Source organism: Thalassophryne amazonica, chromosome 1 (assembly GCF_902500255.1).
Source record: "Thalassophryne amazonica chromosome 1, fThaAma1.1, whole genome shotgun sequence".
Taxonomy (NCBI): Eukaryota; Metazoa; Chordata; class Actinopteri; order Batrachoidiformes; family Batrachoididae; genus Thalassophryne; species Thalassophryne amazonica.
Window position 1 is genome coordinate 47,092,298 of NC_047103.1, and position 22,925 is coordinate 47,115,222.

Consider the following 22,925-nt stretch of genomic DNA (forward strand, 5'->3'; position numbering starts at 1 on the left):
AACGATTTGTTTCACAGTGTTATCTTCACGTGCCTTAACTAAAGCACTCCCTCTGCTGAATCACCTCTAAATTATTTACACGTTATTCACTTTGCATGTTTTTAGGAATCCGCTAGCTTAGCGCAGCTACTAGCTCTTAGCTGGTTTAGCATGGCAGCTTCTCCTGTCTCTCCCGCACTTTTCTGCTCTGGGTGTGAAATGTTTAGTTATTCCTCGGCCTCCTTTAGTAGTAATGGTACTTGTAATAAGTGTAGCTTATTCGTAGCTTTGGAGGCCAGGCTGGGCGAATTGGAGACTCGGCTCCGCACCGTGGAAAATTCTACAACTAGCCAGGCCCCTGTAGTCGGTGCGGACCAAGGTAGCTTAGCCGCCGTTAGTTTCCCTCTGGCAGATCCCGAGCAGCCGGGAAAGCAGGCCGACTGGGTGACTGTGAGGAGGAAGCGTAGCCCTAAACAGAAGCCCCGTGTACACCGCCAACCCGTTCACATTTCTAACCATTTTTCCCCACTCGGCGACACACCCACCGAGGATCAAACTCTGGTTATTGGCGACTCTGTTTTGAGAAAAGTGAAGTTAGCGACACCAGCAACCATAGTCAATTGTCTTCCGGGGGCCAGAGCAGGCGACATTGAAGGAAATTTGAAACTGCTGGCTAAGGCTAAGCGTAAATTTGGTAAGATTGTAATTCACGTCGGCAGTAATGACACCCGGTTACGCCAATCGGAGGTCACTAAAATTAACATTGATTTGGTGTGTAACTTTGCAAAAACAATGTCGGACTCTGTAGTTTTCTCTGGGCCCCTCCCCAATCGGACCGGGAGTGACATGTTTAACTGCATGTTCTCCTTGAATTGCTGGCTGTCTGAGTGGTGTCCAAAAAATGAGGTGGGCTTCATAGATAATTGGCAAAGCTTCTGGGGAAAACCTGGTCTTGTTAGGAGAGACGGCATCCATCCCACTTTCGATGGAGCAGCTCTCATTTCTAGAAATCTGGCCAATTTTCTTAAATCCTCCAAACCGTGACTATCCAGGGTTGGGACCAGGAAGCAGAGTTGTAGTCTTACTCACCTCTCTGCAGCTTCTCTCCCCCTGCCATCCCCTCATTACCTCATCCCCGTAGAGACGGTGCCTGCTCCCAGACCACCAATAACCAGCAAAAATCTATTTAAGCATAAAAATTCAAAAAGAAAAAAATAATATAGCACCTTCAACTGCACCACAGACTAAAACAGTTAAATGTGGTCTATTAAACATTAGGTCTCTCTCTTCTAAGTCCCTGTTAGTAAATGATATAATAATTGATCAACATATTGATTTATTCTGCCTTACAGAAACCTGGTTACAGCAGGATGAATATGTTAGTTTAAATGAGTCAACACCCCGAGTCACACTAACTGCCAGAACGCTCGTAGCACGGGCCGAGGCGGAGGATTAGCAGCAATCTTCCATTCCAGCTTATTAATTAATCAAAAACCCAGACAGAGCTTTAATTCATTTGAAAGCTTGACTCTTAGTCTTGTCCATCCAAATTGGAAGTCCCAAAAACCAGTTTTATTTGTTGTTATCTATTGTCCTCCTGGTCGTTACTGTGAGTTTCTCTGTGAATTTTCAGAACTTTTGTCTGACTTAGTGCTTAGCTCAGATAAGATAATTATAGTGGGCGATTTTAACATCCACACAGATGCTGAGAATGACAGCCTCAACACTGCATTTAATCTATTATTAGACTCAATTGGCTTTGCTCAAAATGTAAATGAGTCCACCCACCACTTTAATCATATCTTAGATCTTGTTCTGACTTATGGTATGGAAATTGAAGACTTAACAGTATTCCCTGAAACCTCCCTTCTGTCTGATCATTTCTTAATAACATTTACATTTACTCTGATGGACTACCCAGCAGTGGGGAATAAGTTTCATTACACTAGAAGTCTTTCAGAAAGCGCTGTAACTAGGTTTCAGGATATGTTTCCTTCTTTATGTTCCCTAATGCCATATACCAACACAGTGCAGAGTAGCTACCTAAACTCTGTAAGTGAGATAGAGTATCTCGTCAATAGTTTTACATCCTCATTGAAGAAAACATTGGATGCTGTAGCTCCTCTGAAAAAGAGAGCTTTAAATCAGAAGTGCCTGACTCTGTGGTATAACTCACAAACTCGCAGCTTAAAGCAGATAACCCGTAAGCTGGAGAGGAAATGGCGTCTCACTAATTTAGAAGACCTTCACTTAGCCTGGAAAAAGAGTCTGTTGCTCTATAAAAAAGCCCTCCGTAAAGCTAGGACATCTTACTACTCATCACTAATTGAAGAAAATAAGAACAACCCCAGGTTAGTTTCAGCACTGTAGCCAGGCTGACAAAGAGTCAGAGCTCTACTGAGCCGAGTATTCCTTTAACTTTAACTAGTAATGACTTCATGACTTTCTTTGCTAATAAAATTTTAACTATTAGAGAAAAAATTACTCATAACCATCCCAAAGACGTATCGTTATCTTTGGCTGCTTTCAGTGATGCCGGTATTTGGTTAGACTCTTTCTCTCAGATTGTTCTGTCTGAGTTATTTTCATTAGTTACTTCATCCAAACCATCAACATGTCTATTGGACCCCATTCCTACCAGGCTGCTCAAGGAAGCCCTACCATTATTTAATGCTTCGATCTTAAATATGATCAATCTATCTTTATTAGTTGGCTATGTACCACAGGCTTTTAAGGTGGCAGTAATTAAACCATTACTTAAAAAGCCATCACTTGACCCAGCTATCTTAGCTAATTATAGGCCAATCTCCAACCTTCCTTTTCTCTCAAAAATTCTTGAAAGGGTAGTTGTAAAACAGCTAACTGATCATCTGCAGAGGAATGGTCTATTTGAAGAGTTTCAGTCAGGTTTTAGAATTCATCATAGTACAGAAACAGCATTAGTGAAGGTTACAAATGATCTTCTTATGGCCTCAGACAGTGGACTCATCTCTGTGCTTGTTCTGTTAGACCTCAGTGCTGCTTTTGATACTGTTGACCATAAAATTTTATTACAGGGATTAGAGCATGCCATAGGTATTAAAGGCACTGCGCTGCGGTGGTTTGAATCATATTTATCTAATAGATTACAATTTGTTCATGTAAATGGGGAATCTTCTTCACAGACTAAGGTTAATTATGGAGTTCCACAAGGTTCTGTGCTAGGACCAATTTTATTCACTTTATACATGCTTCCCTTAGGCAGTATTATTAGACGGTATTGCTTAAATTTTCATTGTTACGCAGATGATACCCAGCTTTATCTATCCATGAAGCCAGAGGACACACACCAATTAGCTAAACTGCAGGATTGTCTTACAGACATAAGGACATGGATGACCTCTAATTTCCTGCTTTTAAACTCAGATAAAACTGAAGTTATTGTACTTGGCCCCACAAATCTTAGAAACATGGTGTCTAACCAGATCCTTACTCTGGATGGCATTACCCTGACCTCTAGTAATACTGTGAGAAATCTTGGAGTCATTTTTGCTCAGGATATGTCATTCAAAGCGCAGGAGGCAGAGCTGTGGTCTTATACACCTCTCTGCAGCTTCTCTCCCCCTGCCATCCCCCTATTACCCCATCCCCGTAGAGACGGTGCCTGCTCCCAGACCACCAATAACTAGCAAAAATCTATTTAAGCATAAAAATTCAAAAAGAAAAAATAATATAGCACCTTCAATTGCACCACAGACTAAAACAGTTAAATGTGGTCTATTAAACATTAGGTCTCTTTCTTCTAAGTCCCTGTTGGTAAATGATATAATAATTGATCAACGTATTGATTTGTTCTGCCTAACAGAAACTTGGTTACAGCAGGATGAGTATGTTAGTTTAAATGAGTCAACGCCCCCGAGTCACACTGGCTGTCAGAATGCTCGTAGCATGGGCCGGGGCGGAGGATTAGCAGCAATCTTCCATTCCAGCTTATTAATTAATCAAAAACCTAGACAGAGCTTTAATTCATTTGAAAGCTTGTCTCTTAGTCTTGTCCATCCAAATTGGAAGTCCCAAAAAACAGTTTTATTTGTTATTATCTATCGTCCACCTGGTCGTTACTGTGAGTTTCTCTGTGAATTTTCAGACCTTTTGTCTGACTTAGTGCTTAGCTCAGATAAGATAATTATAGTGGGCGATTTTAACATCCACACAGATGCTGAGAATGACAGCCTCAACACTGCATTTAATCTATTATTAGACTCTATCGGCTTTGCTCAAAAAGTAAATGAGTCCACCCACCACTTTAATCATATTTTAGATCTTGTTCTGACTTATGGTATGGAAATAGAAGACTTAACAGTATTCCCTGAAAACTCCCTTTTGTCTGATCATTTTTTAATAACATTTACATTTACCCTGATGGACTACCCTGCAGTGGGGAATAAGTTTCATTACACTAGAAGTCTTTCAGAAAGCGCTGTAACTAGGTTTAAGGATATGATTCCTTCTTTATGTTCTCTAATGTCATATACCAACACAGAGCAGAGTAGCTACCTAAACTCTGTAAGGGAGTTAGAGTATCTTGTCAATAGTTTTACATCCTCATTGAAGACAACTTTGGATGCTGTAGCTCCTCTGAAAAAGAGAGCTTTAAATCAGAAGTGTCTGACTCCGTGGTATAACTCACAAACTCGTAGCTTAAAGCTGATAACCCGTAAGTTGGAGAGGAAATGGCGTCTCACTAATTTAGAAGATCTTCACTTAGCCTGGAAAAAGAGTTTGTTGCTCTATAAGAAAGCCCTTCGTGAAGCTAGGACATCTTTCTACTCATCACTAATTGAAGAAAATAAGAACAACCCCAGGTTTCTTTTCAGCACTGTAGCCAGGCTGACAAAGAGTCAGAGCTCTATTGAGCTGAGTATTCCATTAACTTTAACTAGTAATGACTTCATGACTTTCTTTGCTAACAAAATTTTGACTATTAGAGAAAAAATTACTCATAACCATCCCAAAGATGTATCGTTATCTTTGGCTGCTTTCAGTGATGCCGGTATTTGGTTAGACTCTTTCTCTCCGATTGTTCTGTCTGAGTTATTTTCATTAGTTACTTCATCCAAACCATCAACATGCTTATTAGACCCCATTCCTGCCAGGCTGCTCAAGGAAGTCCTACCATTATTTAATGCTTCAATCTTAAATATGATCAATCTATCTTTGTTAGTTGGTTATGTACCACAGGCCTTTAAGGTGGCAGTAATTAAACCATTACTTAAAAAGCCATCACTTGACCCAGCTATCTTAGCTAATTATAGGCCAATCTCCAACCTTCCTTTTCTCTCAAAGATTCTTGAGAGGGTAGTTGTAAAACAGCTAACTGATCACCTGCAGAGGAATGGTCTATTTGAAGAGTTTCAGTCAGGTTTTAGAATTCATCATAGTACAGAAACAGCATTAGTGAAGGTTACAAATGATCTTCTTATGGCTTCGGACAGTGGACTTATCTCTGTGCTTGTTCTGTTGGACCTCAGTGCTGCTTTTGATACTGTTGACCATAAAATTTTATTACAGAGATTAGAGCATGTCATAGGTATTAAAGGCATTGCGCTGCGGTGGTTTGAATCATATTTGTCTAATAGATTACAGTTTGTTCATGTAAATGGGGAATCTTCTTCACAGACTAAAGTTAATTATGGAGTTCCACAAGGTTCTGTGCTAGGACCAATTTTATTCACTTTATACATGCTTCCCTTGGGCAGTATTATTAGACGGTATTGCTTAAATTTTCATTGTTACGCAGATGATACCCAGCTTTATCTATCCATGAAGCCAGAGGATACGCACCAATTAGCTAAACTGCAGGATTGTCTTACAGACATAAAGACATGGATGACCTCTAATTTCCTGCTTTTAAACTCAGATAAAACTGAAGTTATTGTACTTGGCCCCACAAATCTTAGAAGCATGGTGTCTAACCAGATCGTTACTCTGGATGGCATTTCCCTGATCTCTAGTAATACTGTGAGAAATCTTGGAGTTATTTTTGATCAGGATATGTCATTCAAAGCGCATATTAAACAAATATGTAGGACTGCCTTTTTGCATTTACGCAATATCTCTAAAATCAGAAAGGTCTTGTCTCAGAGTGATGCTGAAAAACTAATTCATGCATTTATTTCCTCTAGGCTGGACTATTGTAATTCATTATTATCAGGTTGTCCTAAAAGTTCCCTAAAAAGCCTTCAGTTGGTTCAGAATGCTGCAGCTAGAGTACTGACGGGGACTAGCAGGAGAGAGCATATCTCACCCGTGTTGGCCTCCCTTCATTGGCTTCCTGTTAATGCTAGAATAGAATTTAAAATTCTTCTTCTTACTTATAAGGTTTTGAATAATCAGGTCCCATCTTATCTTAGGGACCTCGTAGTACCATATTACCCCATTAGAGCGCTTCGCTCTCAGACTGCGGGCTTACTTGTAGTTCCTAGGGTTTGTAAGAGTAGAATGGGAGGCAGAGCCTTCAGCTTTCAGGCTCCTCTCCTGTGGAACCAGCTCCCAATTCAGATCAGGGAGACAGATACCCTCTCTACTTTTAAGATTAGGCTTAAAACTTTCCTTTTCGCTAAGGCTTATAGTTAGGGCTGGATCGGGTGACCCTGGACCATCCCTTGGTTATGTTGCTTTAGACGTAGACTGTGTTTCATAATTATTGTATGGCCTTGCCTTGCAATGTGGAGCGCCTTGGGGCAACTGTTTGTTGTGATTTGGCGCTATACAAGAAAAAAGTTGATTGATTGATTGATTGATATTAAACAAATATGTAAGACTGCTTTTTTGCATTTACGCAATATCTCTAAAATTAGAAAGGTCTTGTCTCAGAGTGATTCTGAAAAACTAATTCATGCATTTATTTCCTCTAGGCTGGACTATTGTAATTCATTATTATCAGGTTGTCCTAAAAGTTCCCTGAAAAGCCTTCAGTTAATTCAAAATGCTGCAGCTAGAGTACTGACGGGGACTATAAGGAGAGAGCATATCTCACCCATATTGGCCTCTCTTCATTGGCTTCCTGTTAATTCTAGAATAGAATTTAAAATTCTTCTTCTTACTTATAAGGTTTTGAATAATCAGGTCCCTTCTTATCTTAGGGACCTCATAGTACCATATCACCCCAATAGAGCGCTTCGCTCTCAGACTGCAGGCTTACTTGTAGTTCCTAGGGTTTGTAAGAGTAGAATGGGAGGCAGAGCCTTCAGCTTTCAGGCTCCTCTCCTGTGGAACCAGCTCCCAATTCGGATCAGGGAGACAGACACCCTCTCTTTTTCCTGTCTTTTTCCTGGTTCTCTCCCTCAGCCCCAACCAGTCCCAGCAGAAGACTGCCCCTCCCTGAGCCTGGTTCTGCTGGAGGTTTCTTCCTGTTAAAAGGGAGTTTTTCCTTCCCACTGTCGCCAAGTGCTTGCTCACAGGGGGTCGTTTTGACCTTTGGGGTTTTTACGTAATTATTGTATGGCCTTGCCTTACAATATAAAGCGCCTTGGGGCAACTGTTTGCTGTGATTTGGCGCTATATAAATAAAATTTAATTGAATTGAATTGAAATGACTTTAGTTTTGTGTCTTGTCTGTGATCTGCTTTTTTCTACAAAATTAAACAACTGAATGAACATCCTCCGAGGCCGGTGATTCCATAATTTTTTGCCAGGTGTTGTACTCTTACAAACCCTAGGGACTACAAGTAAGCCTGCAGTCTGAGAGCGAAGCGCTCTATTGGGATGATATGATACTATGAGGTCCCTAAGATAAGATGGGACCTGATTATTCAAAACCTTATGAAATGAAAATTTAAGCAATGCTTTCTAATAATACTGCCTAAGGGAAGCATGTATAAAGTGAATAAAATCGGTCCTAGCACAGAACCTTGTGGAACTCCACAATTAACCTTAGTCCGTGAAGAACACTCCCCATTTACATGAACAAATTGTAAGCTATTAGATAAATATGATTCAAACCACTGCAGTGCAGTGCCTTTAATACCTATGGCATGCTCTAATCTCTGTAATAAAATTTTATGGTCAACAGTATCAAAAGCTGCACTGAGGTATAACAGGACGAGCACAGAGATGAGTCCACTGTCTGAGGCCATAAGATCATTTGTAACCTTCACTAATGCTGTTTCTGTACTATGATGAATTCTGAAACCTGACTGAAACTCTTCAAATAGACCATTCCTCTGCAGATGATCAGTTAGCTGTTTTACAACTACCCTTTCAAGAATTTTTGAGAGAAAATGAAGGTTGGAGATTGGCCTATAATTAGCTAAGATAGCTGGGTCAAGTGATGGCTTTTTAAGTAATGGTTTAATTACTGCCACCTTAAAAGCCTGTGGTACATAGCCAACTAATAAAGATAGATTTTATTTAAGATCGAAGCATTAATTAAAGGTAGGGCTTCCTTGAGCAGCCTGGTAGGAATGGGGTCTGATAGACATGTTGATGGTTTGGAGGAAGTGACTAATGAAAGTAACTCAGACAGAACAATCAGAGAGAAAGAGTCTAACCAAATACCAGCATTACTGAAAGCAGTCGAACATAAAGATATGTCTTTGGGATGGTTATGAATAATTTTTTCTCTAATAGTTAAAATTTTATTTGCAAAGAAAGTCATGAAGTCATTACTAGTTAAAGTTAAAGGAATACTAATACTAATATTAATAAGCTGGAATGGAAGATTGCTGCTAATCCTCCGCCTCGGCCCGTGCTACGAGCGTTCTGGCAGTTAGTGTGACTCGGGGGTGTTGACTCATTTAAACTAACATATTCATCCTGCTGTAACCAGGTTTCTGTAAGGCAGAATAAATCAATATGTTGATCAATTATTATATCATTTACTAACAGGGACTTAGAAGAGAGAGACCTAATGTTTAATAGACCACATTTAACTGTTTTAGTCTGTGGTGCAGTTGAAGGTGCTATATTATTTTTTCTTTTTGAATTATTATGCTTAAATAGATTTTTGCTGGTTATTGGTGGTCTGGGAGCAGGCACCGTCTCTACGGGGATGGGGTATTGGGGGGATGGCAGGGGGAGAGAAGCTGCAGAGAGGTGTGTAAGACTACAACTCTGCTTCCTGGTCCCAACCCTGGATAGTCACGATTTGGAGGGTTTAATAAAATTGGCCAGATTTCTAGAGATGAGAGCTGCTCCATCCAAAGTGGGATGGATGCCGTCCCTCCTAACAATACCAGGTTTTCCCCAGAAGCTTTGCCAATTATCTATGAAGCCCACCTCATTTTTTGAACACCACTCAGACAGCCAGCAATTCAAGGAGAACATGCGGCTATACATGTCACTCCCGGTCCGACTGGGGAGGGGCCCAGAGAAAACTACAGAGTCCGACATTGTTTTTGCAAAGTTACACACCGATTCAATATTAATATTAATTTTAGTGACCTCCAATTGGCGTAACCGGGTGTCATTACTGCTGACGTGGATTACAATCTTACCAAATTTACGCTTAGCCTTAGCCAGCAGTTTCAAATTTCCTTCAATGTCACCTGACATCTGACTATGGTTGCTGGTGTCGCTAACTTCACATTTCTCAAAACAGAGTCGCCAATAACCAGAGTTTGTTCCTCGGCGGGTGTGTCGCCAAGTGGGGAAAAACGGTTAGAGATGTGAACGGGTTGGTGGTGTACAGGGGGCTTCTGTTTAGAACTATGCTTCTTCCTCACAGTCACCCAGCCGGCCTGCTTTCCCGGCTGCTCGGGATCTGCTGGGGGACAGCTAACGGCGGCTAAGCTACCTTGGTCCGCACCAACTACAGGGGCCTGGCTAGTTGTACGATTTTTCAAGGTGCGGAGCCGAGTCTCCAATTCGCCCAGCGTGGCCTCCAAAGCTACGAACAAGCTACACTTATTACAAGTACCGTTACTGCTAAAGGAGGCCGAGGAATAACTAAACATTTCACACCCAGCACAGAAAAGTACGGGAGAGACAGGAGAAGCTGCCATGCTAAACCGGCTAAGAGCTAATAGCTGCGCTAAGCTAGCGGATTCCTAAAAACACACAAAGTGAAGAATGTGAAAATAATTTAGAGGTGATTCAGCAGGGAGGGTGCTTTAGTTAAGGCACGTGAAGATTACATTGTGAAATAAATCGTTATCTAGTTATCTAGATCAATCTAACTACGCAGATTAAACAGTTAACAGATACAGCAAAACACTGCTGTGCTCCGGAATAGTAAGTGATACAATACCGCAGTGAGAGCCAACCACCAGTAGAACGCGGTCCACACAGTACAGTTCCACCACCGAGAAGAATTCATGTGAAAACTATTCGAACTATCTACTATTTGATTAATCAGGAGCAACAATCAATGAAGTACTTGTGCATTCACCTAACAAAAGACTCTGGAAACCTGAAAGTGTCAAATTATGATAAAGTAATATCAATTATAAAAGCTGATTTATCAAAATGGAACTTAATCCCTTTTTGAGATGAATACAGTGCCATGCTTGCAATATATATTTCAAAACCTTCCGAATGAGTTAACAGAGAAGGACTTTAGAGAATGTGACAAATTTAAATCTAGATACATCTGGCAGGGTGCTAGACTGCATATTAAATATAGAACTCTTCAACTGCCAAAAAGAAAGGGTGGTCTAGCTTTACCTTGCCTCAAGAGCTATTACCAAGCTGCTCAGTTGAAGGTCCTGTTGGGTTTACTGATTCAGAATATCTGGCGAAATGGAAAGACATCAAGGGGAAAACTGCACCACCAGTACAAGCTTTATTGTGTGATGTGCAATTACAGAAAATCTGGAGACAAAATGTGTTATGGTGAAAACACCAAAGGCAGAGGTTAGGACTCGTATGCAGGAAAAGAAACCGGAGTAGCAAAAATATAACAATTTATTAGTGAGTAAATAAAGAACTGAATTGAATGCACAGGAGGGAGAGACGAGCCAGGGTACCGCAGAGAGGGTTCACTTCCAATGAGGTAAAAAGAGCTGAGCAGAGCAGGACCAGGTGAGTCCAAAATCCAAAAGGCAACTGAGTTTCTGGCGTCTGAGTGAGTGAAGAGTAGAGGTATAAATACAGGTGTGGATGATTGCAGACAGGTGAGTCCAATCAGCTCCATGAGTCAGCCAGAAAAGAGACAGGAAGGGAGGGGGAGTGAAGCAGCAGCACAACAGTACCCCGCCCCCCTCAACGGGAGCCCCTCGGCGACCGATCCAGGTGGGCCCGATAGAAGGCACGGATGAGAGAGGGGTCCAGAATGAGGTCCCGCGACACCCAGGAGCGCTCCTCAGGGCCATAGCCCTTCCTGTCCACCAGATACTGGAAACCCCGGCGACGCACATCCAGGATCCGACGGACGGTCCAGGCCGGAAGACCACCCAGCACCCGGGCGGTAGGAGGGTGACTGACCGGAGGGCACAAGGCACTGACCTGCACGGGCTTGAGCCGAGACACATGAAACACCGGATGGATCCAGAGGGACCGTGGCAACTTAATCTGACAGCCACAGGATTAATAATCCTTTCCACCGTGAAAGGACCCAGGAACTGGGGCGCCAGCTTCCGGGTTTCACCCCTGAGAGGCACGTCCTGGTAGTAGTAAGTGGGTGCTCCAGGAGGATGGATGGGAGGAAGTAATGCACAGGAGGGCGGCCTCGAGCTCCTGGTTGGCCCGTTCCGTTTGGCCATTGGTCTGGGGATGGAACCCGGACAAGAGGCTGACCGAGGCCCCTAATGCTGAACAAAAAGTCTTCCACACCTGTGAAGTGAACTGGGGACCTCGGTCCGACACGATGTCTTGAGGGATGCCATGCAGCCGGAAGACATGGTGGACTAGGAGGTCAGCGGTCTCCTGGGCAGAGGGAAGCTTAGGCAGGGCCACGAAATGAGCAGACTTAGAAAACCGGTCAAGGATGGTGAGGATGGCAGTGTGTCCGTGGGAGGCGGGCAGGCCGGTTACAAAGTCCAGGCAGATGTGCGACCAAGGACGTCCAGGGACTGGGAGCGGACGAAGAAGACCTGAGGGGGGCAAATGGAGAGCCTTGCTTCTGGCACAGGTGGGACAGGTGTTCACATACGCTCGCACATCCACCTGGATGGAGGGCAACCAGTAGTGCTGCTGAAGGAGCTGGAGGGTCCGCTGGATGCCCGGGTGGCAAGCAAATTTGGCCGTGTGAATGAACTGGAGAACAGCTGAACGCGCAGATGGTGGAACAAAAAGACGTCCAGGGGGACCTCCCCCAGGATCCAGATGGTGAACCTGTGCCTCCCTGACAACCCTTTCTCTGTCCCACGTCAGGGCCCCAACTACCACCTGGTCAGGGAGAATGTGGTCAGAGGTGGTTTTGCTGTCGAGGGGGGTGTATTGCCGAGAGAGGGCATCAGGTTTGGTGTTCTTAGAGCCGGGTCTGTGAGAGAAAGTGAGAGAAAAATTAAACCGTCCAAAAAACAAAGACCACCTGGCCTGCCTGGAATTTAACCTTTTGGCAGTTTGTATGTAAGCTAGGTTCTTGTGATCTGTCCATACAATGAAGGGAATGCACGTACCTTCTAACCAGTGTCTCCACTCCTCCAGTGCTTCCTTCACTACCAGGAGTTCCCGGTTACCCACGTCATAATTGCGCTCGGCGGGAAACAGACGCCGAGAAAAAAAAGGCACAAGGGTGGAGCTGCCCATCGCCCTTAGCCCGCTGGGAGAGGACGGCCCCGATCCCGATGTCGGAGGCATCGACCTCCACAATGAACTGACAATCCAGATCGGGCTGGACCAGGACAGGGGTGGTGGTAAAACGATGTTTGAAAGTGTTAAAGGCCTGATTGGCTCCAGGGGACCAGAGAAAACAAGTTTTAGAGGATGTGAGCTGATGGAGAGGGTCAGCTATGACTAAAATTACGGATAAATCTACGGCAGAAGTTGGCGAATCCAAGGAATTGCTGAAGCTGTTTGACATTGGAGGGAGTGGGCCATTCGGAAACTGCGGTGATTTTAGCTGGGTCAGGCTTGATTTGATTATGTTCAAAAACCTAAGAAGGAGACGGAGGGCTGGTGGAAAGCGCACTTCTCCGCCTTAACAAACAAACGGTTCTCAAGAAGTCTATTAAGGACCAAACGGACATGTTGGGTGTGTTCTTGGAAGTTTCTGGAAAATATTAGGATATCATCTAGGTACACGAATACAAACCGATTGAGGAAGTCACGTAGTACATCATTAATGAGAGCTTGAAAGACGGCGGGAGCATTAGTGAGACCAAACGGCATCACGAGATATTCAAAATGGCCCAGTGGGGTATTGAACGAAGTCTTCCACTTGTCCCCCTCCTTAATGCGGATGATGTGGTAAGCGTTTCTAAGGTGTAGTTTGGTGTAAATGGACGCCCCCTGCAGCGAATCAAATGCTGAATCAAGCAGTGGAAGAGGATACCTGTTACGGACGGTAATGGCATTCAATCCGCGGTAATCAATGCAGGGGCGTAAAGACCCATCCTTCTTCCCCACAAAAAAAACCCCTGCCCCTAAGGGTGATGAGGAAGGATGGATGAGACCGGCTGCCAAGGAGTCTTGAATATACTGCTCCGTTGATTCTCTCTCCGGGCACGACAGATTATAAAGCCGGCTGGAGGGAAAAGAAGCGCCCGGAAGCAAATCAAGGAAGCAGTCGTACGGTCGATGAGGTGGTAGGGAAAGTGCGTGATGTTTACTGAATGCGTCTTTGAGATCATGATATTGCTCAGGAACGTTGGAGAGATCTATCATTACGGAAGTGGTGTCCTTAGACCCCTTGGCGACTGGAATGGAGGAACGGAGACAACGGAGGTAGCAAGCCTCACCCCACCAGGAGATCGTTCCGGTCAGCCAGTCTATCACGGGATTGTGAAGGTTTAGCCAAGGATGCCCCAACACCACGGAAGGAGAGGAATGGTAAACAAAAAACTGAAGAGTTTCCCAGTGATTCCCAGAAACTAAGAGCATGACAGGTACTGTTTGGTGAGTGATCGAAGGAAGAGGAGTGCCATCTAGCCCGGAAACCTGGATGGGAGTGTGAAGTTCAACCACCGGAATGTGAGCCTGGGCTATAATACTAGGATCTAAAAAATTAGCATTTTGCGCCGGAATCAACAAGAGCCTGGAGTTGAAAAGACATATTATCTGAAAAGAGAGTGGCTGGGACTTGAATGCATGAGGAACGTTCACCCGTGAATTGAGTACGGCTCACCAATAGCCCGGGGTCTATTGGCAAGCGTTGTCTTTTGGCCAAACTGGACATTCACGAATTATGTGCCCCCGGGTGCCGCAGTATAAACACTCCCCGGTCGACAGCCGCCAAGCACGCTCCTCTGGAGTTAATCGAGCCTTGCCAAGCTGCATTGGCTCCTCAGCAGGGGGCGCTGCAGGCATGGGGAATGTGCTCCCAGTGGGGTGTGAAGAAGAAGGAATGGGGTCCGCACCCGGAAGGAAATGAGAGGAAGACGCGCGCTCGACTCTTCGGCTTCTCTCCCGCCGTCTTTCCCTCAACCTTTTGTCAATCTTAATCACCAGAGAAACAAGTTGATCCAGGGAAGTGGGTGGATCACGGACTGCCAGTTCATCCTTAAGCGTCTCAGACAGGCCGTTTACAAATACGCTCCAAAGTGCAGCCGCATTCCAGCCGGACTCCGCAGCAAGAATACGGAATTCGATGGAATAAGCTGCCGCACTACAGGCGTCCTGCCTGATGGATAATAACCGCTGGGAGGTCGCTTGCTCTCGCATCGGGTGTTCGAACACCATCCGGAATTCCCGTTTAAATGTTTGATAAGAGGCAAGAACTGGCGACTGCTGCTCCCATAAGGCTGTGGCCCAATCCAGGGCTTTGCCCCTAAGCAGATTTACCAGGTAAGCTATTTTATCGGCATTGGAAGAATACATTGACAGGCGCTGGGAAAATCCTAAAGAACACTGGAGTAAAAAGGCAGCACATTTGTCTACTGCTCCAGCATATGGTTCGGGGTGGCAGATAAATGGTTCTGGAGATGGAGAAGCTGAAGCTGCTGCAGGTACAGAGGCTAATGGTGATGTTAACTGAGCTGCTGTAACTGAGGACAGGTGTGTGCCTTTACAAATCATGTCCAATCAGCTGAATTTACCCCAGGTGGACTCCAATTAAACTGTAGAACATCTCAAAGATGATCAGTGGAAACAGGATGCACCTGAGGTCAACTGTGAGCTTCACAGCAAAGACTCTGAATACTTATCTACTACATATGATTTCTTTGTTTTTTGTAATTTTTAATAAATTTGCAATAACCTAAAAAACAACAAAAACGCTTTTCATATTATCATTAGCGGGTAATAAGGCTACAACATAAAATGTGGAAAAAGTGAAGCGCTGTGAATACTTTCTGGATGCACCGTATGCTAAGGACAACCTGGAGAAAGGTTATGCATACTGGAAGCATCTCCTTTGGTCAAATGAGATTAAAATAGAGCTCTTTAGTCACCGAGACATTGCTTATGTTTGGAGAACCCAAAGAACATCGTCCCCACAGTGAAACGCGGCATTGGGATTATTATTCTGTGGGGATGTTTCAGTGCTTCTGAAACTGGAAATCTCCTCAAGGTGGAAAGAATCATGAAGAAAGAAGGATATCCGAAAATTTTGAAAGAAAACCTCAAGCAGTCAGCAGCAAAACTGGGTCTGTGCCGTCGACTTGTCTACCAGCACGACAAGACCCAAAACATATGTTGTTTTTGGTGAACAATTATCTCCAAAAGACCAAAGTCAATGTTACTGACTGGCCTGCACAAAGCCTCGACTTGAATCCCATTGAAAACCTGTGGGGTGAACTAAAAACCAAAATCCATGCCAGAAGACCATCAAATCTAGAGGAGCTTGAGAGATCCACCAAAGAAGAATGGGATGGGATTCTTCAGGAGGCATGTCTGTGACTTGTTGAAAACTACAAGAAATGACTGCAGGCTGTTATCTAACAAAAATGATACACAAATGACTGTTAGCATCAGAGGGGCTAATAATTTTGACCCTGGTAGTTTTTAGTTTATGTGAAATAATTCTATTTCTGTGTGCAAAGTAAAAAAAAAAAAAAAATGTAAGCATCCAAAATAAAACTAGGATGTTTAGAAATGCTGTGTTGAAAATTCTTTGCTCTGTTAAATAAGCACTTGGATTTTTTTTTTCTTTGCAGAAAACGATATATTTCATGGAAGGGGGGAGGGGCTAATAATTTTGTCCTTTGTCCTCATTTGTAGGCATGTAAAATAAATTAATTAATAAATAGACAGACAAATTACAGTAACCTTAAAATATTTTTTACTTAAAATGTAACCAAAATGATAACATGTCTCTCTAAAACCTGGCCTGATTTTTCTAACATGTACAGCTTTGACATTATGACACTGCAGCTCTTACCCATCCGTATAGCAGCCAGCAGATCACTGCGGGCATCACTGACCACTGTGTTCTCAACGGGTGCAGAGGACATCTTGTGTGTTGTGATGTGGGAGGTTCCAGCGGGAAGGGGTGGTGGTGGAGGACCAGGAGGAGGAGGAGCTGCTTGTGCTCCAGATACGAGTGTTTGAGAAGGAGCATAGCCTCCACCTTGTAGCCCAGGAGACAGTGGGCCTCCAGGAGGTGATGCAAAGGCGGTCTGAGCTGAAGGAATGAGAGGGGCTGGTGGAGGGGCAGATGGGCCAGTATTCACATAGCCATCCACACTGCAAAAACACATTTTGTTGATAATAAAACGAATTAATGAACATGGAAATGATGAAAACACACACCGAGTTGTCATAGTAGTGCTAATATGGGTACAGTAACCATGGAATGAGAGTAAAGCATGACAATGGAACACTAGGGGGCAGTATAAGATAAACACTCATAAGAATTTTTTCTTAGCCCCTTCATGTCTGTAATTAAGATTTATTTCTTGTACCACTTATGTACAGACACAATACTGGAGTGCACAAGCACAACACAACTACCAAAACATGAAATAACCCACTGCAGAAGGTTCCCGGTTCAAGGCCACCCCTGACTATTCTCCATGCAATGTAGAGTTGCACCAGGAAGGGCATCAAACATAAAACTTGTGCTAGATCCACATCAGCTGTACAGGAACGTGTTTACCTGTACTCCAATGGTGGAAGGGATCCAGATCCCCCGTTCACAGCCTCAGCAGGGGGAGGAGGGAGTGAGACTTGGTGGTGAGACCGGCTCAGCGTACCACCTTGATAGGCCATCATTCTACTCCTGCTGTCATGGTCACTTCCACGTGTGGCATGGCCTGCCGTCATCTGTGCAGCCAGGGCGCTGGGTGGTGGGCCAGAGTAGGTGTGGGCGTGACCAGCATTGTTCATGGAGCTGGGGTAGTGGTGCTGATCTGCACCATGACCCCTGATAGAAGAAGAGAAGAGGAAGTAAGATCACAGAATCACAGACTAAAACTGCACATTTCTTCAACAGGAGAGTGTGAACCGAATGCATTCAGTTACCTGTTCTCTGGTGACATGGAACCCTCAGAAGAAGCTCCTCTGTCTAGGTGTATGGTGTGCCGATGGTCCGGCCTCAGCTCCTTATCCAGTGCCATCATATTCCACTCCTGCCGACGGTTCCTTGCCTTTCGGACCTTCTTCACCTCCCTCTGTAATGTTCCATCAACACATCGCCTTTGCTCCTGTGTGTGTGTGTGTGTGTGAGAGAGAGTGAGTGAGTGAGTGAGTGAGTGAGTGAGAGAGAGAGAGAGAGAGAGAGAGAGAGAGAGAGAGAGAGAGAGAGAGAGAGAGAGTGGATGAGAGAGAAAGCACAATTGATTAATTTTGTTGTAAACATTAAATATTCTTCATCATATGTTTTTAAAGATTAATCTCACTAAGATGGATTTTTTAAGGCTTTGTATGTGGCTAAAGAATTGTAGTAACTGGTTTTTGTACTGCGGACCACCTCATCATGGTGGACAGCCTCATCAGCTTGCTCAAGGACAGACTGCTGCCATCTTGGATTCCCCTGATGTCAGAGCCAGGAATGTTACACACTGAAAAAAGAGAATGTTTGAACCAACTTAAAAAAGTGTTACAATTTGTAAAAACCTGAATGAATTAAGTAGTTTGAACTTAAGTTTGAAAGTTAAATAAACTAACTTACAAACTTAAGTTCAAACAACTTAATTCATTCAGGTTTTTACAAATTGTAACACTTTTTAAAGTTGGTTCAAACATTCTCTTTTTTCAGTGCAGCCATTCAAAGTCTTGCCCTACGTGTTGACTTGTTAATAGGGATGCTTATCTCTCTAACCAGAGACCCACTGCTGATGTGCAGCTGGCACAGAGGTATTAAAGGAAATTCATTAAGTCCAGCAAAACTTTACAATATGTAGTTGTATGTTGAGGCTTTTCCTGGTGAGTGACATTCTGGTGGACACAGCCTTACCTTCTGCTTCCTTTTCTCTTTCCTCTTGTCCTCTGTGTCCTGCAGCATCTTTTCCTTCCACAGGTCAAAGAAGTAGGAGGGGTCAGTATAGAATTTGAGTGCTTCTTTGTGGTCATCCCTACAGAGACGGACATGAAGGATCTCATAAAGTATGTAGAAAAATGTGTAAATGCATGTGTGTAAAACAGATGTTGGGAGAATGAGAAGACAGAAAGAGTGACTGCACATTTAGATTTTTCTGTAGAAAGTGAACTGAAACTATAAATATGGCATAGGTGGCAACCTGACTCCAGAAAGGGCAAAGAGGGTGTAGGTTTCTTTGTAACCACCAACTCCACCTGGTGATTTCACTGATGAAGCTGTCAGGTTGACACCTATCATATGGCAAATGAAGATGAAGAAGGAAACTATGTCAGATTTTTACTTCTTCTTTTTTTTAAATCTTGGAGGCAGCATAAATGGGTTGACAGAATGAAAAAATGTAAGAAAGTAAGCAAAATGTACCATGAAGTGAGGTTGAGGAGATTCATGCTAAATACTATGTAGCATACATGACGGCGTGAACAGCACACTGGGTAAAAGCAGCTACCACCTAACAGCCCACTTGAAAACTTAGAATTTGAATATGAAATTAAGACCTGATAAATGTACAGAGCCTCCAGTATGAATAACTAGAGCTCTGTGAGCATGTCATTTGCCATACTAGTGGCTTGCATGTATAATTTATATATTGGTGGTAGTAAATGTTTTGAAACAATTGATGAACGAATTCATTTTCTGCGACTTATCTGGATCATGTTGGCAGTCGACAAAGGGGCACAATTAATAAATATGTTGCATTAAAAAACAACAACTACAAAAAAGTCCAGCTGGCTTCTTTTAGTGATGTCAGACTGCATAAATTTATTTATTTTTCATGCACAGGAGGAGTTGTGTTTAAAAGACTCGTGAACAGATGGACATAGAGATTCCTACATAACCTTAAGTTCCCAATTTTGACAATCGATGGTACACAGTCTACAGACCATAGCTCAAATGCGTTTGGTTGCACCCATCTCCAGCTATTTACATGGTGCAAAATCTGAGTGCGGAGTAGTGCATAGTATGCAAATTGGTTGTGCTTACTCATGTAATTAGTCACAGGCATGTTTTAAGACAAGTGTGCCAGCATCTGGCACATTACTGTTCAAAGAGCAAACTCAGAAGTGAGGGATTTTCTGGCAAGGGTTTGTGTGCACACAAAGTGTGCCAGTGGAAGCAACAGGCGAAAAAAAGATATGGACAACACAAAAACCACATCAAATTACCACAAAATACTGGAAGCTATGCCAAGTGTAGTGACTGCTATGAGGCTTAGATTAGCATTGTGTGAATGGTCAAGCTCAGTATGTTTTCTCTGACCAACATCGGGTTCCCATGCTTTGCACATGGCCCATTCCACAGAAAGTGGTCCTGGATCTAAAAATATAAAGTGTTTCCTTTGTCTGTGAAATAATTTTTTTTGGGATATCCAAATCATCCAGACAAAAACCATCTGGAGCATCTGGGATAGTATTCAGTGGTATTTTCTGCTTGACTTACACAATTTCATGATACTTACAGTGGGGCCAAAAAGTATTTATTCAGCCCCTGATTGTGCAAGTTCTCCTACTTAGAAAGATGAGAGAGGTCTGTAATTTTCAACATAGGTACACTTCAAATGTGAGAGACAAAATTAGAAAAAAAAAATCTAGAAAATCACATTGTAGGATTTTTGAAGAATTTATTTGTAAATTATGGTGGAAAATAAGTATTTGGTCACCCACAAACAAGTAAGATTTCTGGCTCTCACAGACCTGTAACATCTTCTTTAAGAAGGTCTTCTGTCCTTCACCTGTTTTTGTTACTGACAAAATATTTACTGTGTCTGTCTGAAACAAGCTGAATACTGAACCATCTGTACACCTAATAGCATGAACCTTGCTGATACCAGGGGCACCCAGAACACCAGACCATGGATTTTCCCTCAAAGAACTCAGATATTTCAGACTAGGGAATGTGCATAACCTTTACCTCAGGTATACATTTCTGGGCTACATCACTAAAATCTTTGGCAGACTGCACATTGGTGGCATTGGGACCCTTGCTCATCACCTTTCTGGTGACATTTGACTTGGCTGCCCCACCAAAGCCATCAGCGACACCTTTCCCATGAGCAGCGGCAAAGTACTTCCATGTAACTTCCCTGTAGATCGCTCAGCGCCTCCTGGCTAATCTGTTACATAAATATAACGGATTTTGTCTGTTTTATACAAATAATATATTTTGTCCATTTTATACATATAACGGATTTTGATTATAACGGACAAAATTCGCTGGTCCACCTGAATCCATTATATGCAAGTTTTACTGTATAAATCTGAAAATAGTTTCTTTCCTATCATGTCTAGGATTCCTTACAACAGCAAGTCTTCCACTAAAATTTAGAATGGTTCCCGAATTAATCTCTATGAAGGCGTATACAGGTTGACTGGAAATCACGCGCAAAGCAATTTGAAAATAAATTGTGCAAAAGTCACCAAAAGGGCATGTTAATTGTTGATGAACATTTCAAATCCAAAAACAAATGTTTAAAAGTGTTTTTTTCCAAATAGTAGTGATATCATACAGTACAATTATTGAGAACTCCAGAAAATACCAGTTGCATACTTCACAGAACTTTCACTGTTTTCAAAATTTTGTCATTTCTTTAAATCATCTGAATGTAACACACGTAATGCTACTTAATCTATGCCTGAAAAAAATGCTGAAGACTAAAATTTTTTCACATGGTAAATTGTTCAGTATTCATTTAGTAACATGACAGTAAGAAACATTTGCAAATTAACAATTACAGTAATAAAGCTGCAGATAGTCGAAATTGAAAAAGTGAGTCCAAACTGTAACAACAAGACAAACCTGTAAGGTGACAGGATGTTGAGAGGCGGTGGTTTGTCACTCAGATTGAACATGTCCTTCACTGGGATGGGCACGCTGCTCTTGGACACCACCTGCTGGTCTTGAGTGGTAGAGCTCTTGAAAGCTTTCCTCATATTGATATCTTGTAGAGAAACTGAGAACACCCCACCCCCCCCCAAAAAATATCTTATTAATCTACAAGAATGAAGGCGATGTGACAGAAAAATAGAAATGACAAAAAAAGTAACAGTATCATCTTAAGAAATGTTCCCAACTTTATATAACGAATACAGAAAAAACAAGCTTAATTTTTAAAGCATGCCACTTCAAAAACAACTTTATTGTTCACTCTCCTTTGACCTCTAACCTGTGACCCACCTTCCTCTACAGTGGAGTCGAGTTGGGTGACCTTTACAGCCAGTCGGTCAATGCGGTCCTGCAGAGAGTTGGCACGCAGGTAGAAGGCATTGGCCTCATTAAACAGCTCACCAAATATATCCTCTGCATGTTTACCTGCAGATGAAGAGGATGGGAGAAAGACAAGGATGGGAAATTGGAGAAACAAAAAAAGATCATGGCTTATGAGAAGGAGACTTGTAACCATTATCTGGAGCCATGTAATTCCCCTCAGAGACTGAGGGCCAATCAATATGATGGTAATGTGACACAATGTGAAACTAGAGTCTCTGCAGGAAACAGCATCTCATACAACTCTGTATAACAACATTCCTCCTCATAAACACAAGAACCAGCTTTATTTTCGATGATAAATCCTACTCCATGGACACATGTTTACAAGCAGTTTAAATTTATCTCTATTATTGGTGATAACAATCAGCGGTGGCATTGTTGGCCTCCAGACACAGGAATTGGAAATAAACAAAACTCACAAAAAAGCTAATTTTAAGCTACGCGTAACATCAACCAAATATAGGTTAAGGTAAAAGCAGCCCCTGCTTCTAATTACCATGATGTAAGTGATGATAAGACTATTCCCTGCAACAACCCCAGACATGTCCATGAGGCAGACAGGTGTGGGGTATATTAAATAAGCAAAACAAACTTCCTTTCTGTATTGATATGACGTGTCAAGATTACAGAATTTTAATCAGTTAATCTTCATTATATCCCCTTTTAATTTGAAGACTTATAAGATGATAGCATTTACTATTTTGACCGCAATTTCTTTCATTCATCCATTTTGTATACCCACTTACTGTAATCAAGGGTCAAGGGGGGCTGGAGCCTATCCTAAAAGTCATAGGGCAAGAGGCGGATTGCATCCTGGACAGGCCGCCAGTCTATCGCAGGGCCAAATATAGACAGACAAACACATTCACACTCGCACGGATACCAACAGTCAATTTAAAGCCTCCAATTAACTTAACCGGCATGTCTTTAGAAATGTGAGGAAGCCAGAGCACCCGGAAGTAAACCACACAAACATGGGAAGAACATCCAAACTCCACATAGAAAGGACCAGGTGGGAAGCAGACCCAGGACCTTCTTACTGTGAGGTAACCGTGCCAACCCAGTTTGTACACAATTTGTGAACAATGTTTACTGCTCTCACCGGGTGCTTTTGATGTGTTCA

At 42.8% G+C, this 22,925-nt stretch overlaps 1 protein-coding gene across 2 annotated transcripts in view; it reads right to left on the reverse strand.

The window, feature by feature from the left end:
• wasf3b (WASP family member 3b) overlaps nucleotides 1-22,925 on the reverse strand; it is a 108,867-nt gene that overhangs the window by 10,746 nt on the left and 75,196 nt on the right. For both annotated transcript variants that reach the window (XM_034169178.1, XM_034169172.1), the window contains 6 exons: nucleotides 21,710-21,844; nucleotides 21,332-21,485; nucleotides 18,395-18,512; nucleotides 17,461-17,642; nucleotides 17,096-17,362; nucleotides 16,379-16,683 (listed from right to left, as the gene is read on the reverse strand). In XM_034169178.1, the coding sequence (XP_034025069.1) occupies nucleotides 16,379-16,683; nucleotides 17,096-17,362; nucleotides 17,461-17,642; nucleotides 18,395-18,512; nucleotides 21,332-21,485; nucleotides 21,710-21,844 (1,161 nt within the window). The remainder of the gene's footprint in view (nucleotides 1-16,378; nucleotides 16,684-17,095; nucleotides 17,363-17,460; nucleotides 17,643-18,394; nucleotides 18,513-21,331; nucleotides 21,486-21,709; nucleotides 21,845-22,925) is intronic.